This window comes from Mobula hypostoma, chromosome 3, assembly GCF_963921235.1.
Source record: "Mobula hypostoma chromosome 3, sMobHyp1.1, whole genome shotgun sequence".
Classification (NCBI taxonomy): Eukaryota; Metazoa; Chordata; class Chondrichthyes; order Myliobatiformes; family Myliobatidae; genus Mobula; species Mobula hypostoma.
In genome coordinates, this window is record NC_086099.1 from 41,619,680 (window position 1) to 41,635,170 (window position 15,491).

General features: G+C 42.1%; 1 protein-coding gene across 1 annotated transcript in view; it reads right to left on the minus strand.

Moving 5' to 3' along the window:
* cspg4ba (chondroitin sulfate proteoglycan 4ba) overlaps window positions 1-15,491 on the minus strand; it is a 103,809-nt gene that overhangs the window by 48,411 nt on the left and 39,907 nt on the right. The window contains exons 6-7 of the mRNA XM_063042922.1: window positions 12,459-12,657; window positions 690-821 (exon numbers count right to left, since the gene is read on the minus strand). Coding sequence (XP_062898992.1) covers window positions 690-821; window positions 12,459-12,657 — 331 coding nt within the window. The remainder of the gene's footprint in view (window positions 1-689; window positions 822-12,458; window positions 12,658-15,491) is intronic.

Sequence of the window (15,491 nt, forward strand, 5' to 3'; positions counted from 1 at the left end):
ATTAGGGATCATCTTTAAATGCTTAAGGCACTACACAGGAGTTTTTTTAAATAAAAAACAAAGCCTGATCCCAGACATAGGGAGACGAATGGACATGTGAAGCAATGCCATTTGGCGTACAGAGATAACTGATATCAGATACAGGGATTTTAATTGCACACGTTGAGTTCACAAAAGGCACAGGCCTTGAAATACAGGTGAAAGCACTTGAGAAAAACAATAAAAGTTAGACAGCCTGTCCTAATTGGGATGTTGCCTGAGTGCGAAATGTTGACCTACCTTAAGTTCTACTTTTATTTTCATGCGAACATCTGCCCATCCCACCCACCTCTATCATTCTCCCATCTGCTGTCCTCAAGAAAGCAGTGTCAATAATAACTCATTCCTTTCCAGAGAGACAGATTTTGCTTGCTGTATGGCTATCATGCATTTTTTTATTTGAAGTACAGTAGGTATAAGTTATTGTTTTTATTTGTTCTTTGAAGAAAAGTGCCACAAAAGTACAGATGAATGTACCTGGGCTAACAACGGTATGGAGATGCAATTCATAAATAATAGTATAGCTTTTCATTTAAAAACACTTGAAAACAAACCGTCTTTGTTGATGACAGGCAATTTCATTTCTTGAAGTACCTTAAAATGTATAAAGTAATAAAAAAAAACACAGAATCCAGGAACTAACAGCTTACCTGGAAAGACTTGTAAAAGATTATTTGTCTCCATGTTCATCACCAATGCCGCTGCCATAATGGTAAAGATTTGTCGAGGAGCAAAGTTCACTCCATCCGTAACTTGAAAATTAAATCCACCTGACATGGCACCTGAAAATAGAGTTGACAAACTAAGTATATTTGCAACGATCCAGAGTCAAGTTAGATAAACATCTTGAGTCAAAGAAACTCTAAAATTCAAAAGTCCAATTCTCTGCAGCAAATGGGGGGGGGGGCTACCATCTTAGTCCAAAGGTTGGAGGACTACATTTGGTGTACAATGAAAATATGGATCCCACAACCCAAAGCACATCCACGTCAGAGTGGAGAAAGAGAGGACTGTTGCTTAGGTCAGGTGGGGCCTGGCCTGGTTTGAAGGACAGGGAGTTGAGTCATTCAGAGCTCAATCAATGCTGAGGAGGGAATTTGGTTTTGTAACAAGGGCTTGATCAGGACATGTAAGTGGGAGCTTTTGCTGGGCCTGAAATTGACGACCCATGGCCGGGAAGCAGATGCCACCATTGATACTTTGATGCTGGTGTTCAGAGTTTAAGGTGTGGAATTAGGGATAAGAATGGGTTAGCCAATGTACTATATAGAAACAGGCTCCACGAGGCCATCTTGACTATGCCGAGCATGGTGCTGATCTATGCTAATCCCATTTGACTTTATTAGGCTCATACCCCTTTAGGTCTTCCCCACTGGGGTAATTGCTGAAGGCCTTTAAATATTGCATCTACATCTGCCTCTACTGCTTGCAGTTCACACCACCACGTTCCTCGAGGTGGGGAAGAGCAAAAGGATGAGCTCAATGGGTAGAAGTGGTTGGATCCTGGATAGAAGGTCAGCAAAGGATTGAGTTAAATAGGCTCTCAGCCTGGTGAAGCATTATTAAAATCTAATTTTTCTAGGCATGCCCGATCAAAGGGCCTTGCTAAAGGGAGGCAGCAGTCTTTGTGTTCTCTGAGTCACAAATTCTCTCCAGCTTCCTACAAGCTCCATGAGACCTCCTCCTCTTCAAACCCGATTTGTTTTTTTGCCATTTATTATGGGCAGCCAGTTATTGTGAAAATCAGCAGCCAACATGTTTGGTGCTCATCCAAACCTCCATCTGACCATTCCAACCCCTCAACCCTGTTACACCCACACAAGTCCAAAATATGACCTTTGTTGAAATGACACATAATGTCACTTTGCCAGCATCTCTGCTGGTTTTGACATTCTGCCCTCTTTATTTGCAATCACATATTTTCGAGGTAACCCTCTTATCAATTTGCACCTTTTACTGTATTTTAGGTCTTTGAATTGGTTAATGAATCCTTCATTAATAATAAACATCCTACTTTTCTTTTTAGCAAATTACTGGTCATTATATACATAATATCCTCTCTAAAAGCAGGACTGGTGAATTTGCAGGCTTTGTATCATGGGAGGCCTTAGTGTTTGTTGATCTGCTCCTTGGGACTGTTAATTGATTAATTAGCTTATGCAATATCTAACAACAACACAAGTAAAGCCACAAACATCTACAGCTGATTTCCATCACTGAGGACAATTAGAGGGAGCAAAACATCCTGACAACCAAGTTATTTATAGTGTGTGTCCTTTTAAATGAAATTAAGACTCTAAAGTTCATAGCTATCAACAGGTATGTAATAGTGTGAAACAAGTGATAAAACCATTCTCTTTTCATCAACACCCACCCGGATGAGCAGAAGATCTGATTAATGGGATACTACCCAATGCTAAATAAAAATTCTCTACCGAACAATGTTTTACTTTTTTCGGCACCATTACGGGCATAGGAACAAGCGTGGAACAAGGATAGCCTTTTCCTAATTTGCTGTACGGTTTACATCCAGAGCCATTATCACTTTCCTTGCCTTCACTTCAACTATACCAATCGGTCATTCAGTGCAAAAATACTTCCATCTGGTGGTACAGGCAAGTAAGTACAGTCCTGGTGCAGGACGTCAACCATTCAACATTGGTGCGCTCGACCCACTGGACTTCCTCCAGCAGATTGTGTGCAACTCCAGATTAAGTAATTTACTGACAAAATCACTGTTTTACTTACTTATTTGCAGCATGGAGTAACCCTTCCAACCCTTCAAAGAAATACTGTCTCAGCAACCCCACAACCCTAATTAACCCCAACATAATCACAGGGCAATTTACAATGACCGATTAATCCAGCTGGTACTTCTTTGGACTGTGGGAAGAAACCCAAGCATATGGGGAAACACACACACATTCCATGGGGTGGACATACAAAGACTCCTTACAGAATGGCACCGGTATGGAACTCCGGAACGCCTCGAGCTGTAATGGCATCGCGCTAACCACTACCATACCGTAGTGCTCAGTAGCATAGCGGCTTGTTTTCATCAAGTATATCGGAGTTGCCAAAGGATGTAATTGTCTCTTATGCCAAATTCTGTTGCGTTTTATCACTGAGATTTTATAGAACACATAGAACAGTACAGTACAGGCCCTTCGGCCCATATTGTTGTGCCGACCCTCAAACCCTGCCTCCCATATAACTCCCCACATTAAATTGTTCCATATACTTGTCCAGCAGTCTCTTAAATTTCACTAGTGTATCTGCCTCCACCACTGACTCAGGCAGTGTATTCCACGCACCAACCACTCTCTGAGTAAAAAACCTTCCTCTAATATCCCCCTTGAAATTCCCACCCCTTACCTTAAAGCCATGTCCTCTTGTATTGAGCAGTGGTGCCCTGGGGAAGAGATGCTGGCTATCCACTTTATCTATTGCTCTTAATATCTTGTATATCTCTATCATGTCTCCTCTCATCCTGCTTCTCTCCAAAGAGTAAAGCCCTAGCTCCCTTAATCTCTGATCATACTGCATACTCTCTAAACCAAGCAGCATCCTGGTAAATCTCCTCTGTACCCTTTCCAATGCTTCCACATCCTTCCCGTAGTGAGGCAACCAGAACTGGACACAATACTCCAAGTGTGGCCTAACCAGAGTTTTATAGAGCTGCATCATTACATCGCCACTCTTAAACTCTATCCCTCCACTTATGAAAGCTAACACCCCATAAGCTTTCTTAACTACCCTATCTACCTGTGAGCAACTTTCAGGGATCTGTGGACATGTACATCCAGATCCCTCTGCTCCTCCACACTACCAAGTATCCTGCCATTTACTTTGTACTCTGCCTTGGAGTTTGTCCTTCCAAAGTGTACCATCTCACACTTCTCTGGGTTGAACACCATCTGCCACTTCTGCAACCTATCAATGTCTCTCTGCAATCTTCTACAATCCTCTACACTATCTACAACACTACCAATCTTTGTGTCGTCTGCAAACTTGCCAACCCACCCTTCCACCCCCCACATCCAGGTCGTTAATAAAAATCACAAAAAGCAGAGGTCCCAGAACAGATCCTTGTGGGACACCACTAGTCACAATCCTCCAATCCGAATGTACTCCCTCCACCACCACCCTCTGCCTTCTGCAGGCAAGCCAATTCTGAATCCACCTGACCAAACTTCCCTGGATCCCATGCCTTCTGACTTTCTGAATAAGCCTACCGTGTGGAACCTTGTCAAATGCCTTACTAAAATCCATGTAGTTCACATCCACTACACTGCCCTCATCTATATGCCTCGTCACCTCCTCAAAGAACTCTATCAGGCTTGTTAAACACGATCTGCCCTTCACAAAGCCATGCTGACTGTCCTTGATTAGACCATGATTCTCTAAATGCCCATATATCCTATCTCTAAGAATCTTTTCCAACAGCTTTCCCACCACAGACGTAAGGCTCACTGGTCTATAGTTACCCGGACTATCCCTACTACCTTTTTTGAACAAGAGAACAACATTCGCCTCCTTCCAATCCTCCGGTACCTTTCCAGTAGACAATAAGGACATAAAGATCCTAGCCAGAGGCTTAGTAATCTCTTCCTTCCCCTCGTGGAGCAGCCTGGGGAATATTCTGTCAGGCCCCGGGGACTTACCTGTCCTAATGTATTTTAATATCTCCAAAACCTCCTCTCCCGTAATATCAACATGCTCCAGAACATCAACCTCACTCATATTGTCCTCATCATCATCAAATTCCCTCTCATTGGTGAATATCAAAGAGAAGTATTCATTGAGGACCTCGCTCACTTCCACAGCCTCCAGGCATATCTTTTCACCTTTATCTCTAATCGGTCCTACTTTCACTCCCGTCATCCTTTTGTTCTTCACATAACTGAAGAATGCCTTGGGGTTTTCCTTTACCCTACTCGCCAAGGCCTTCTCATGCCCCCTTCTTGCTCTTCTCAGCCCCTTCGTAAGCTCCTTTCTTGCCACCCTATATTCCTCAATAGACCCATCTGATCCTTGCTTCCTAAGCCTCATGTATGCTGCCTTCTTCCACCTGACTAGATTTTCCACCTCACTTGTCACCCATGGTTCCTTCATACTACCATTCTTTATCTTCCTCACCGGGACAAATTTATCCCTAACATCCTGCAAGAGATCTCTAAACATCGACCACATGTCCATAGTACATTTCCCCGCAAAAACATCATCCCAATTCACACCCGCAAGTTCTAGCCTTATAGCCTCATAATTTGCCCTTCCCCAATTAAAAATTTTCCTATCCTCTCTGATTCTATCCTTTTCCATGATAATGCTAAAGGTCAGGGAGCAGTGGTCACTGTCCCCCAGATGCTCACCCACTGAGAGATCTGTGACCTGTCCCAATTCGTTACCTAATACTAGATCTTGTGTGGCATTCCCCCTAGTCGTCCTGTCAACATACTGTGACAGGAATCCGTCCTGGACACACTTAACAAACTCTGCCCCATCTAAACCCTTGGAACTAATCAGGTGCCAATCAATATTAGGGAAGTTAAAGTCACCCATGAAAACAACCCTGTTATTTTGCACCTTTCCAAAATCTGCCTCCCAATCTGCTCCTCTGTATCTCTGCTGCTACCGGGGGCCTACAGAATACTCCCAATAGAGTAACTGCTCCCTTCCTGTTCCTGACTTCCACCCATACTGACTCAAAAGAGGATCCTGCTACATTACCCACCCTTTCTGTAGCTGTAATAGTATCCCTGACCAGTAATGTTACCCCCTCCCCCCCCTTCTATCCCTTTTAAAGCACTGAAATCCAGGAATATTGAGAATCCAGTCCTGCCCTGGTGCCAGCCAAGTCTCTGTAATGGCCAATACATCATAATTCCATGTATGTATCCAAGCTCTCAGTTAATCACCTTTGTTCCTGATGCTTCTTGCATTGAAGAACATGCACTTTAGCCCTTCTACCTTACTACATTTACACCCTTTATTCTGTTTCTCTTTCCTCAAAGCCTCTCTATATGTTAGATCTGGCTTGACTCCATGCACTTCTTTCACTGCTCTATCGCGCCGGGTCCTATCCCCCTTGCAAATTAGTTTAAACCCTCTTAATTCATATTAAGAATGAGCCAATATCAAACATGCTCTATTAGTTCACTAAATTATTTTTACAGTAGAATTAAGGTAATGCTTTATTTTAGATGAGTTCCCATATTATAAGTTTGGCAGAGGAGAAATCTATCTGTGTGGTCTAAATAAACTTGAAATAAGGATGAAATAAACTTGCTGGTGGTCAATTGCAGCACAATTTTGTCCAAATGTTTCCAACCATAAAAAAATTGAGGAATTTCGTATGGAAGTTCTATCTTGCACAAATAGATTTGATTGATTTTTCACTGCACTAGAAAACTACAACTGGAGTGGAATTACATTGCAAACATTTCTATGCCCAGTTATACTGTTCTGGAAATTTTTAGTCAGCACCATGGTGCAGCATCTAATGCTGATGTCTCATGACTCCAGGGACTTGGGTTTTATCATGACCTTGGGTACAGCTGGTGTAGAGTTTGCAAGTTCTCCCGAAGAACATGTTCACTGGTTCCTCTCGCGTCCCAAGGGCACGTTACTGAAATTACCTACTGGCATAAGCAAGCAGCAAAATAAACAGTGGGGAGCTAAGAGATGTGCAATGAAAATATCAGTCACAAGGTGACACAAAGGATGGAGACTGGACTGTTCTGCTGGCTGCCTGATTGGATCCAATGAGCTGAATGGCCTATTTCTGCATCACAATGGACAAATCACACATCCCAGTATTGTTCACTGGGACCACAATTATAGTGTTGTGCAGAGGTGGCCTCCTGGATCATATCCCTGCTGAGTGCTGGGAAACATGACCATGGTAGATTCTCTTTACTTTTACATGCCAACTTCATTCTCTACATTAAAGACCTATGCTCTCCCACAATTCCCATAAACTCTGATGTCTAAACCTAGCTGTCACCCGAAACGTCGACCGTACACTTTTCCATAGATGCTGCCTGGCCTGCTAAGTTCCTCCAGCATTTTGTGTGTATTGCTCTGATTCAATCTTCAGAATTTTTTTTTTGTCATGCCCACAATATATGGGCCTAGGCTTCGATCTTAGGACTGCCCCAACCACTGAGGATGTTTTCCAGAAAACCAGATGCCGATCTGGATGCACTAACACACTGATGAGAACCAATAATTAAAGAGAATCTGGTTTCAGATGGCACAGCGATGACTCGCAGGTAACAAACAAAACTATAAATTACTGTATTACTCACACTTTTTCCTCAGATATGATCACTGCAATCAATAGCCTGCAACTTCCCTTTCGGAGTTGAGCTGTTGAACCGCCTGTATGACCTGGAGGTTTGCAGTCTGGATTGAAGTCACGAGGTGCAGGAACACTGTGGCGTAATGTGTACAGACCGAATTGAGGGGGCTTGGCCCAGGCACGAGAGCGGGGAATGAGTCAATGTTTGGCCATTGCTGGAGTGGACTGGGAGGCGATTCAATGTAGCAGAACCGAGACAAGGCAAGTGGAGGCAATAAGGCCCAGGACCCAGAGTGTACAGAAGCAAGGCTCAGGACCCAGAGCGTACAGAAGAAGCAGGGCCCAGGACCCAGAGCGTACAGAAGCAGGGCCCAGGACCCAGAGTGTACAGAAGCAGGGCCTGGTACCCAGAGCGTACAGAAGCAGGGCCTGGGACCCAGAGCGTACAGAAGCAGGGCCTGGGACCCAGACTGTACAGAAGAAGCAGGGTCCGGGACCCAGTGTGTACAGAAGCAGGGCCTGGGACCCAGAGTGTACAGAAAAAGCAGGGCCCGGGACCCAGAGCATACAGAAGCAGGGCCCAGGACCCAGAGCGTACAGAAGCAGGACCCGGGGCCCAGAGCATACAGAAGAAGCAGGACCCGGGACCCAGAGCATACAGAAGCAGGGCCTGGGGCCCAGAGCGTACAGAAGAAGCAGGACCCGGGACCCAGGGTGTACAGAAGAAGCAGGGCCCGGGACCCAGAGTGTACAGAAGAAGCAGGGCCCGCGGCCCAGAGCGAGATTTAGACAACTTTAGTGTCAGGCCTGATTGCAATGGTCAGGGTGTCAGGGCCAGAGGCGGATTGATTGGCCGGTTCAGGTCCCAGTTCTGCGAGGTTTACTCATCTCTGTGCTGAACTGAGGCTGTGGTCAGCAACAAATGGGTTCATGAATTGGCAGTGGTGATGAATCACAGTCACAGAGTCATAGAAAAGTACAGCACAGAAATTGGCCCTTCAGCCCATCTAGTCGGTACCAAGCCATCTAAACTGTCTACTCCCATTTATCTGCACCGAGATCATAGCCCTCCATACCCCTACCATCCATATACCTATTCAAACTTCTCTTAAGCATTGAAATCAAGCTCGCATGCACTACTTGCACTGGCAACTCATTCCACACTCTCACAACCCTTTGAGTGAAGACGTTTCTCATCATGCTTCCCTTAAACTTTTCACCTTTCACCCTTAACCCATGACCTCTAGTTGTGGTCCCATCCAAACTTAGTGGAAAAAGCCTGCTTGCATTTACCATGTCTATACCCCTTGTAATTCTGTATACCTCTATCATATCTCTTCTCAATCTTCTACGTTCTAAAGAATAAAGTCCTAACCTATTCAATCTTTCTTTATAACCCAGGTCCTCCAGACCCAGCAACATCCTTGTAAATTTTATCTGCACTCTTTCGACCTTATTGACATCTTTCCTCTACGTAGGTGACCAAAACTGCATACATTTCTCCAAATTAGGCCTCACCAATGTCCGACACAACTTCAACATAGCATCCCATCTTCTGTACTCACACATCATGAAGACCCTACAGAGCTAGCTGATCCTGGATCACCTCCAACCCTGGTCAGATCAGCCCTCAATCCCCTTCAGTTTGCCTTCCAGGAGCGCATTGGAGTCGACAATGCTGTCATTTACCTGCTGAACATGGCCAACTCCCATTTGGATAAGCAGGGCAGTACTGTGAGAATCATGTTTTTGATTTTTCTAGTGCCTTCAATACCATACAGCCCTCATTGCTCCATTCAGTGCAGATTGGCACTTCCGTTGTTATCTTGGACAATGGACTACCTGACTGGCAGACTACAGTTTGTGCAACTTCAGAGCTGTGTGTCAGACATGGTTATAAGCAGCATTTGGGGCCCACAGGGGGCTGTATTGGCTCCCTTCCTGTTTACCTTGTATACCTTGAACATTAGACACAACACTGAGTCATGTCATCTGCAGAAATTCTCTGATGACTCAGCAATAGTTGGTTGTATAATGGGAGGATGGGAGGATGCATCTGCAGCTCAACATTAGTAAGACAAAAGAGATGGTGATGAGCTTCAGGAAGACGAAGCCTGCACTGTTCCGTTACTATTGATGGTGAGGACCTACAAGTACCTGGCGGTGCACCTGGGTGACAGACTTGAGTAGAGCACCAACACAGAGGCTGTACACAAGAAGGGCCAGAGTCACCTCTATGTCCTGAGGAGACTGAGGTCCCTTTGGAGTATGCAGGCCTCACCTTCACATGATCTACCAGTCTGTTGTCACCAGTACAATAAACTGATTAGAAAGGCTGGATTTGTTACAGAAGTCAAAGTGGGCATAATGCAGATTGTGGTAGAACAAAGGACCTTCCAGAAAATCTTAGGAGTTCTGGACAATGTCTCTCACCCCCTGCATACCACCTTGGCTGAATAGAGGAGCACTTTCAGTAATAGACTAAAACAACTGCACTGCTCCGTAGAGTGCTATGTGAGGTCATTCTCACCCTCAACCATCAGGCTTAATAATGAGTCAACCTATAGCTGGGGAAGTGATCTTGTAATTTTTGACTTGTAAATCTTCTACATCTTATTTTTAAGGCAATTTATTTGTATTCTTTCTTACTTTTCTTCTAATATTTGTATATCTGCGCACATGTAATGCTACTGTGACACTGTAATTTTCCATGGGATCAATAATGTATCTATCTATCAAGCTACTCAATACTTTGATTTATGAAGGCCAATGTGCCAAAAGCTTTATGATGTTACCAACCTGTGATGGCACTTTCAATGAATTCAGGATCTGTATTCCCAAATCCCTTTGTTCTAAGGCACTCCTCAGTGCCTTACCATTCACTGTCTAAGACCTATCCAGGTTGGCCCTACCGAAGTGCAACACCTCACACTTGTCTGCGTTAAGTGACTGGTTTTGTGGCTGTGGGCTCAATTTCATGAACTACAGTTCTGAACATTATTTGCCTTCTTTTATTGTTTGCGTGATTTTTTTCCTGCACATTGGGTTCTGTTGGGTTTCTTTGTTTTGTGGCTGCCTCTAAGGAGACTTATCTCAAGGTTGTATATAGCACACATACTTTGATAATAAATGTACTTTGAAACCTGGGAACTCTGTGAATCTCAATTGTAACAGTGTCAGCTACAAAATTAGGGAATAGTCAAAATTATTCAATGTTTGTTTCTGGGCTTTTAGCAAACATAATTGAACTCGAGTTTTATTACCAGCACCATTAGCATTCACTTCCTCTAGCATCAGTGGATGCAGGCGCCAACCCATACAGTGATCCAATCCTCCCCATGCTCACAGACTCACGCTAGCCTTCTGACCACCAGCCCTCTTCTTGGTACTGATCTAATGTATCTTCCAGTAGCCGAAGTTAACTGAGTAGACCTGCAACTCCTACGGTCATTAGTATGCTACAAAATAGGTCACATGTTTAACTGCCTAGGTAAACTACAAGACAATCTGGAGTCCAAACCCTGATGATAAAACTGGATTCTATTTCAAATTAATGGGGAGTTTTTGCTAATTGCATCCATTTCATGCAAGCTCGTCAAGATATCTTTTTAGCTCCAATTGACATAGTATTACTGAGAACCTGGCTTGGGTAGATTAATGAAACTGGTAAGTAGTTTTATCTGAATTTGTTTTTAAAAAGTCATTTTCAATTATTTAAAATACAGTTAGAGAAATATTTTAGCCTTTTTATTATCTTGGACCGATTTTCATTTCTATTCATGTACCAGAATATCATTACAAGCAATTTTATTTTGAAGGAAAATAAACATTCTATGGAAGAATTTGTTCAAATATGCAGCCCCACTGTGCAAATCCATATAAGATATATATTAAGATTTAATTGGAAAACTGACAAAAAACTCAGAAGATACTGCATTTTCCCCAGGATTACCAATTACACAGAAACTCTCAACTTCAATATTCACCCTTTCCTGGTTCATATTTCTGCTGTTGCACAAGTTCACAAACTAACGCCAAGAACATAAAATGCAAAATAATGTAAAACACAATCTAGTCTATCGTAAATGTTATATTAGTGCTCCCGTGCACTGATGTAAAATTTAATCCACTGTGGATCTTACTGTATTTCACATATTATCACCCTGAAGATATAGCATATTTTTCAAGACTGTCACTACACGAGGCCAGTTAACAACCTTCTTTGCTGATGTTTCTAGAATTTCAGTAAAAATGAGAACATTCCATGTATTCTATTTTTTCCTTCACTCATAAAATACTTTGTTTCTCTCTACTTGCACTAATCATACTGTGTATAAATATGTCGCTCTTAATACATTCGTAGTTGAAGTATTTCATTTACTGACACCTGGCTGGAAAACTTAATTTTTGTTAGCAAATTCTGAAAGATTATGTAATGCAGTAACCCAAAGAGTAATTCAGTGATAAGTACAGACAATTATTGTCTGTTACTCTAGTCGTACCTTTGAATCCCACTGGTTACTAATCCAATATTCTTTAATTTATCAAACGCTTGCTGAACAAAATCACAAAGAAAATAGAAAGATTTAACCACTCAATCCATCATGAATGCTCCTTCATTCAACATGATCACGATTGTTCTGCTCCAGGCATCAATTTCATGAGCCACAATATCTAAATCAGCAATGCAGTCTTTATGGCTTTTGCAATGTTCAGATGAAACTTGATTGTATTCCATTCCTATAAAAGTCCAATAGATCCCTATGTTCCACTTTTATACATTAGTTTATCAAAATTATTACCACTCTCTCCTGTGGATCAGCATTTAATTCTGTATTAATAGAACTGCTAAAATAGTACCCAACTTCCTTATCTAGCTCTAGAACAATGTTGTGTTTTATATTGCTTTAATATTTCCCAAACAAAGGAGCTAGATAGGTATCTTATGGATAGGAGAATCAAGGGTTATGGGGACAAGGCAGGAACCGGGTATTGATAGTAGATGATCAGCCATGATCTCAGAATGGCGGTGTAGGCTCGAAGGGCCGAATGGTCTACTTCTGCACCAATTGTCTATTGTCTAAATTTGCAAGTTTAAAAAAATCACAAAGCTTACCATTATGAACAAAGACAAGTTGGCCATTATTTATATGAAACTGAGTAAAGTTGAGGATGTGCTTATTTGGTGACATCTTTAGAGCAAGATAGCCATTGCTCGGGGGTGTTACAGAATAAACTAATTCTTCTGGGGATGAGTCTTTATCTTCTGCACTCAGATCAGTTTTTGTTATCTCTGTAACTGAGCCAACCCATACCTGAATAAAAACAAAGCAATAGTATGAGTTATTAACTTCAAACTTTCTGCATAATCACTCAAAGAGTTGAACTGCACATGCATGTAACGAGAGCTGTATAACTCATCTCCTTCTACCTTAGGCCACAAACTTATCAATCACCCCTGCTGTGGACAACTTTCTGGAGGTCCAAGACACCGACTTCTACAAAGAAGGGATCCGTATGCTCCATGACCGCTGGACTAAGTGTGTAAATGTAGGAAGAGACTATGTTGAAAAATAAATGTGCTAGGTTTTCTAAAATTGATTCCTTCTACCTTCGGCCACGAACTTATCAATCACCCCCCATACAATCTGAAATTCATACTCTTCACAGACATCCACAAGACAAGAAACCCCATAGAATGAATGATAGAAACATTAAAGGCCCAAGGCCCCCTTCCTCTCTCCCTTCACACAAGCAGCAGCAAAACTATCGACCCCCCCCCCCACGCTAGCAGAAGCACCGACACTCCTCTTCCCACCCTGCAAGCAACAGTAGAGCCCCAAGGAGTTCTTGATTCCAAGTCCACCAAAACTACAGTCCACAGAGTCCTTGTTGCAGAATCCATTAAAACTTATTTCTGCTTCTTGTGAACTACACACAAATGCTTTTTTATTTTGCTAATTTTCTTCTGGACTTTTATTGGTTTATTTACAAAACCATATATGGTTATAAAATACTATTAAGGCAAAAACTAAAGAGAGTGATCTATATAACTTCAACAGTATCCCTACTCCTAAACTCGGTGCCCTGACTGATAAAGGTCAGTATGCTAAACACTTCCTTCACCATCCTGTCTACTTTGCCCATCCACTTTCAGTGCCCTTGTACTCCCAGGTCCCTCTTCTTCAGAGCACTCATCAGTAACCTTCATTCACTGTATTGATCCTACACTAGTTTGATAAAATGGATCACCTCACACTTAGTTAATTTGAAATCCATTTGCCACTCCTCAGCCCATTTCCTAAATGATCAAGATCTCTTTTCAATTCACTGTAACCTTCTTCACTATCAACAAGATTTGGTAATTAGTATCTTTGGCAAACTTGCTAATCGTGCCATGTACCTTCATATCCAAATCTTTTACATAAATAATGAATAACATGGTGCCAACACTGATCGTTGGAACACCCTACAAATCACAAGCTTCTAGTTGATGAATTGCCCTTCAAACATCACCTTCTGCTTCCTAACATTGAACCAAATCTGAATATACCTCATTAGCTTCCCTGTGAATCCCTTGTGAGCCAACCTGCAAAGGCCTTACTGAAGTCCAAATAGGCAACATCCAGTGCTCTACCTTTATCTATCCATCTAGTTACTTCTTCAAGAAAAATTCCAAAAAGATCCATCAAACATGACTTCCCACGCACAAAATCATGTGGACTATTCCTGATCAGGTTTTAGCTGCCCAAGTGGTGGTAGATGTTGTCCCTCAGAACTCCCAACAGGCCCACTGGCCTGTTGTTCCCTGGCCCATCCTTGCTACTCTTCTTGAATGATGGAACAACATTAGTCATCTTCCAGTCTTCTGGAACTTCATCAGTGGTTAACAATGAAGAAAATATCTCTACACGGGCCTCTGTGATTTCTTCCCTGCCCACTCAAAGTCCAGGGGCACACTTGGACAGGTCCTAGAGATTTATCCACCATAATGTGCAAAGCTACAAATACCTTCTTCCTCATAATGTGCATGTAGTCCAATACCTCATTACTTATTACCCTCATTTCTTGCTATTCTCCTTAGACAAAACATAGGAAAAATAGACATTAAAAATGTCAGCCATCAAGATGACCTATTCTCTCCCTAGTCACTCATTAACAATCAATATAATCAGAATCAGATTTAATATCACTAGCATATGTGGTAGTAGCACAATGCAATATCACTGGCATAGGGCAGTAGTACAGTGCAATACGTTATAATACTTAAAAAAAGTAAATCAATTAAAGTATATATGTATATTAAACAGTTAAATTAAAAAGTGCAAAAAATAATAAAAAGAAATAATATAACTGAAAAATCAACTGAAATTATTTTTAACTCTGCCTGCCAAATCCACCTCATAGGCTCTTTTTATCCTCCTGATTTCCATCTTAAGCCTGGTATTAAACTTTTTATATTCATCAAGATTTTCATTTGTACCCAACTACACAAAATACTATGTACACTTCCTTCTTTCTCCTTACCAGAGCTTTGATATCTCTTATAAGCCATGGTTGTTCAGCTTGGTACATCTACCTTTCACCCTAACATGAACACGTTTCGCCCGGACTCCTGAAATGACCTCTTTAAAAGTCTCCCACTTGCCAAATGTTCTCTTCCCTTTAAATTGAGCAATTCATTCACCCCCAGCTAGATGCTGCCTAATGCCCTCAAAGTTGGCCCTATTCCAGTTCAGTACTTCAACTTCTGGACCTATTCTATCTTTTTCCATAACTATTGAAAACTAATAGAATTGTGGTCTCTGGACCCAAAGTTATCCGCCAGTGCCCCTTCAGTTTCTTGGCCTATTTTATTCCTGAAGAGAAGGTCCAGTACTGATCCTTCCCAATTAAGTTCCTCTATACATTGTGTGAAGAAACAGTCTTGACCACGTTGCACGAATTCTATCCCATCCAGTCACTTTGCACTCTGCATGACCCAGTTGAAACCTGGGAAACTGAAATCTCCTACTAGCACTAACTGCTATTCTCACAACTACATGTTATTCTCAACACATCTGCTCTTTCAAGTTCCTGCTGACTACTGGGGGTCTATAATATGGCCCTGCTAGGGTGACCACCATCTTCTTATTTCTAAGTTCTACCT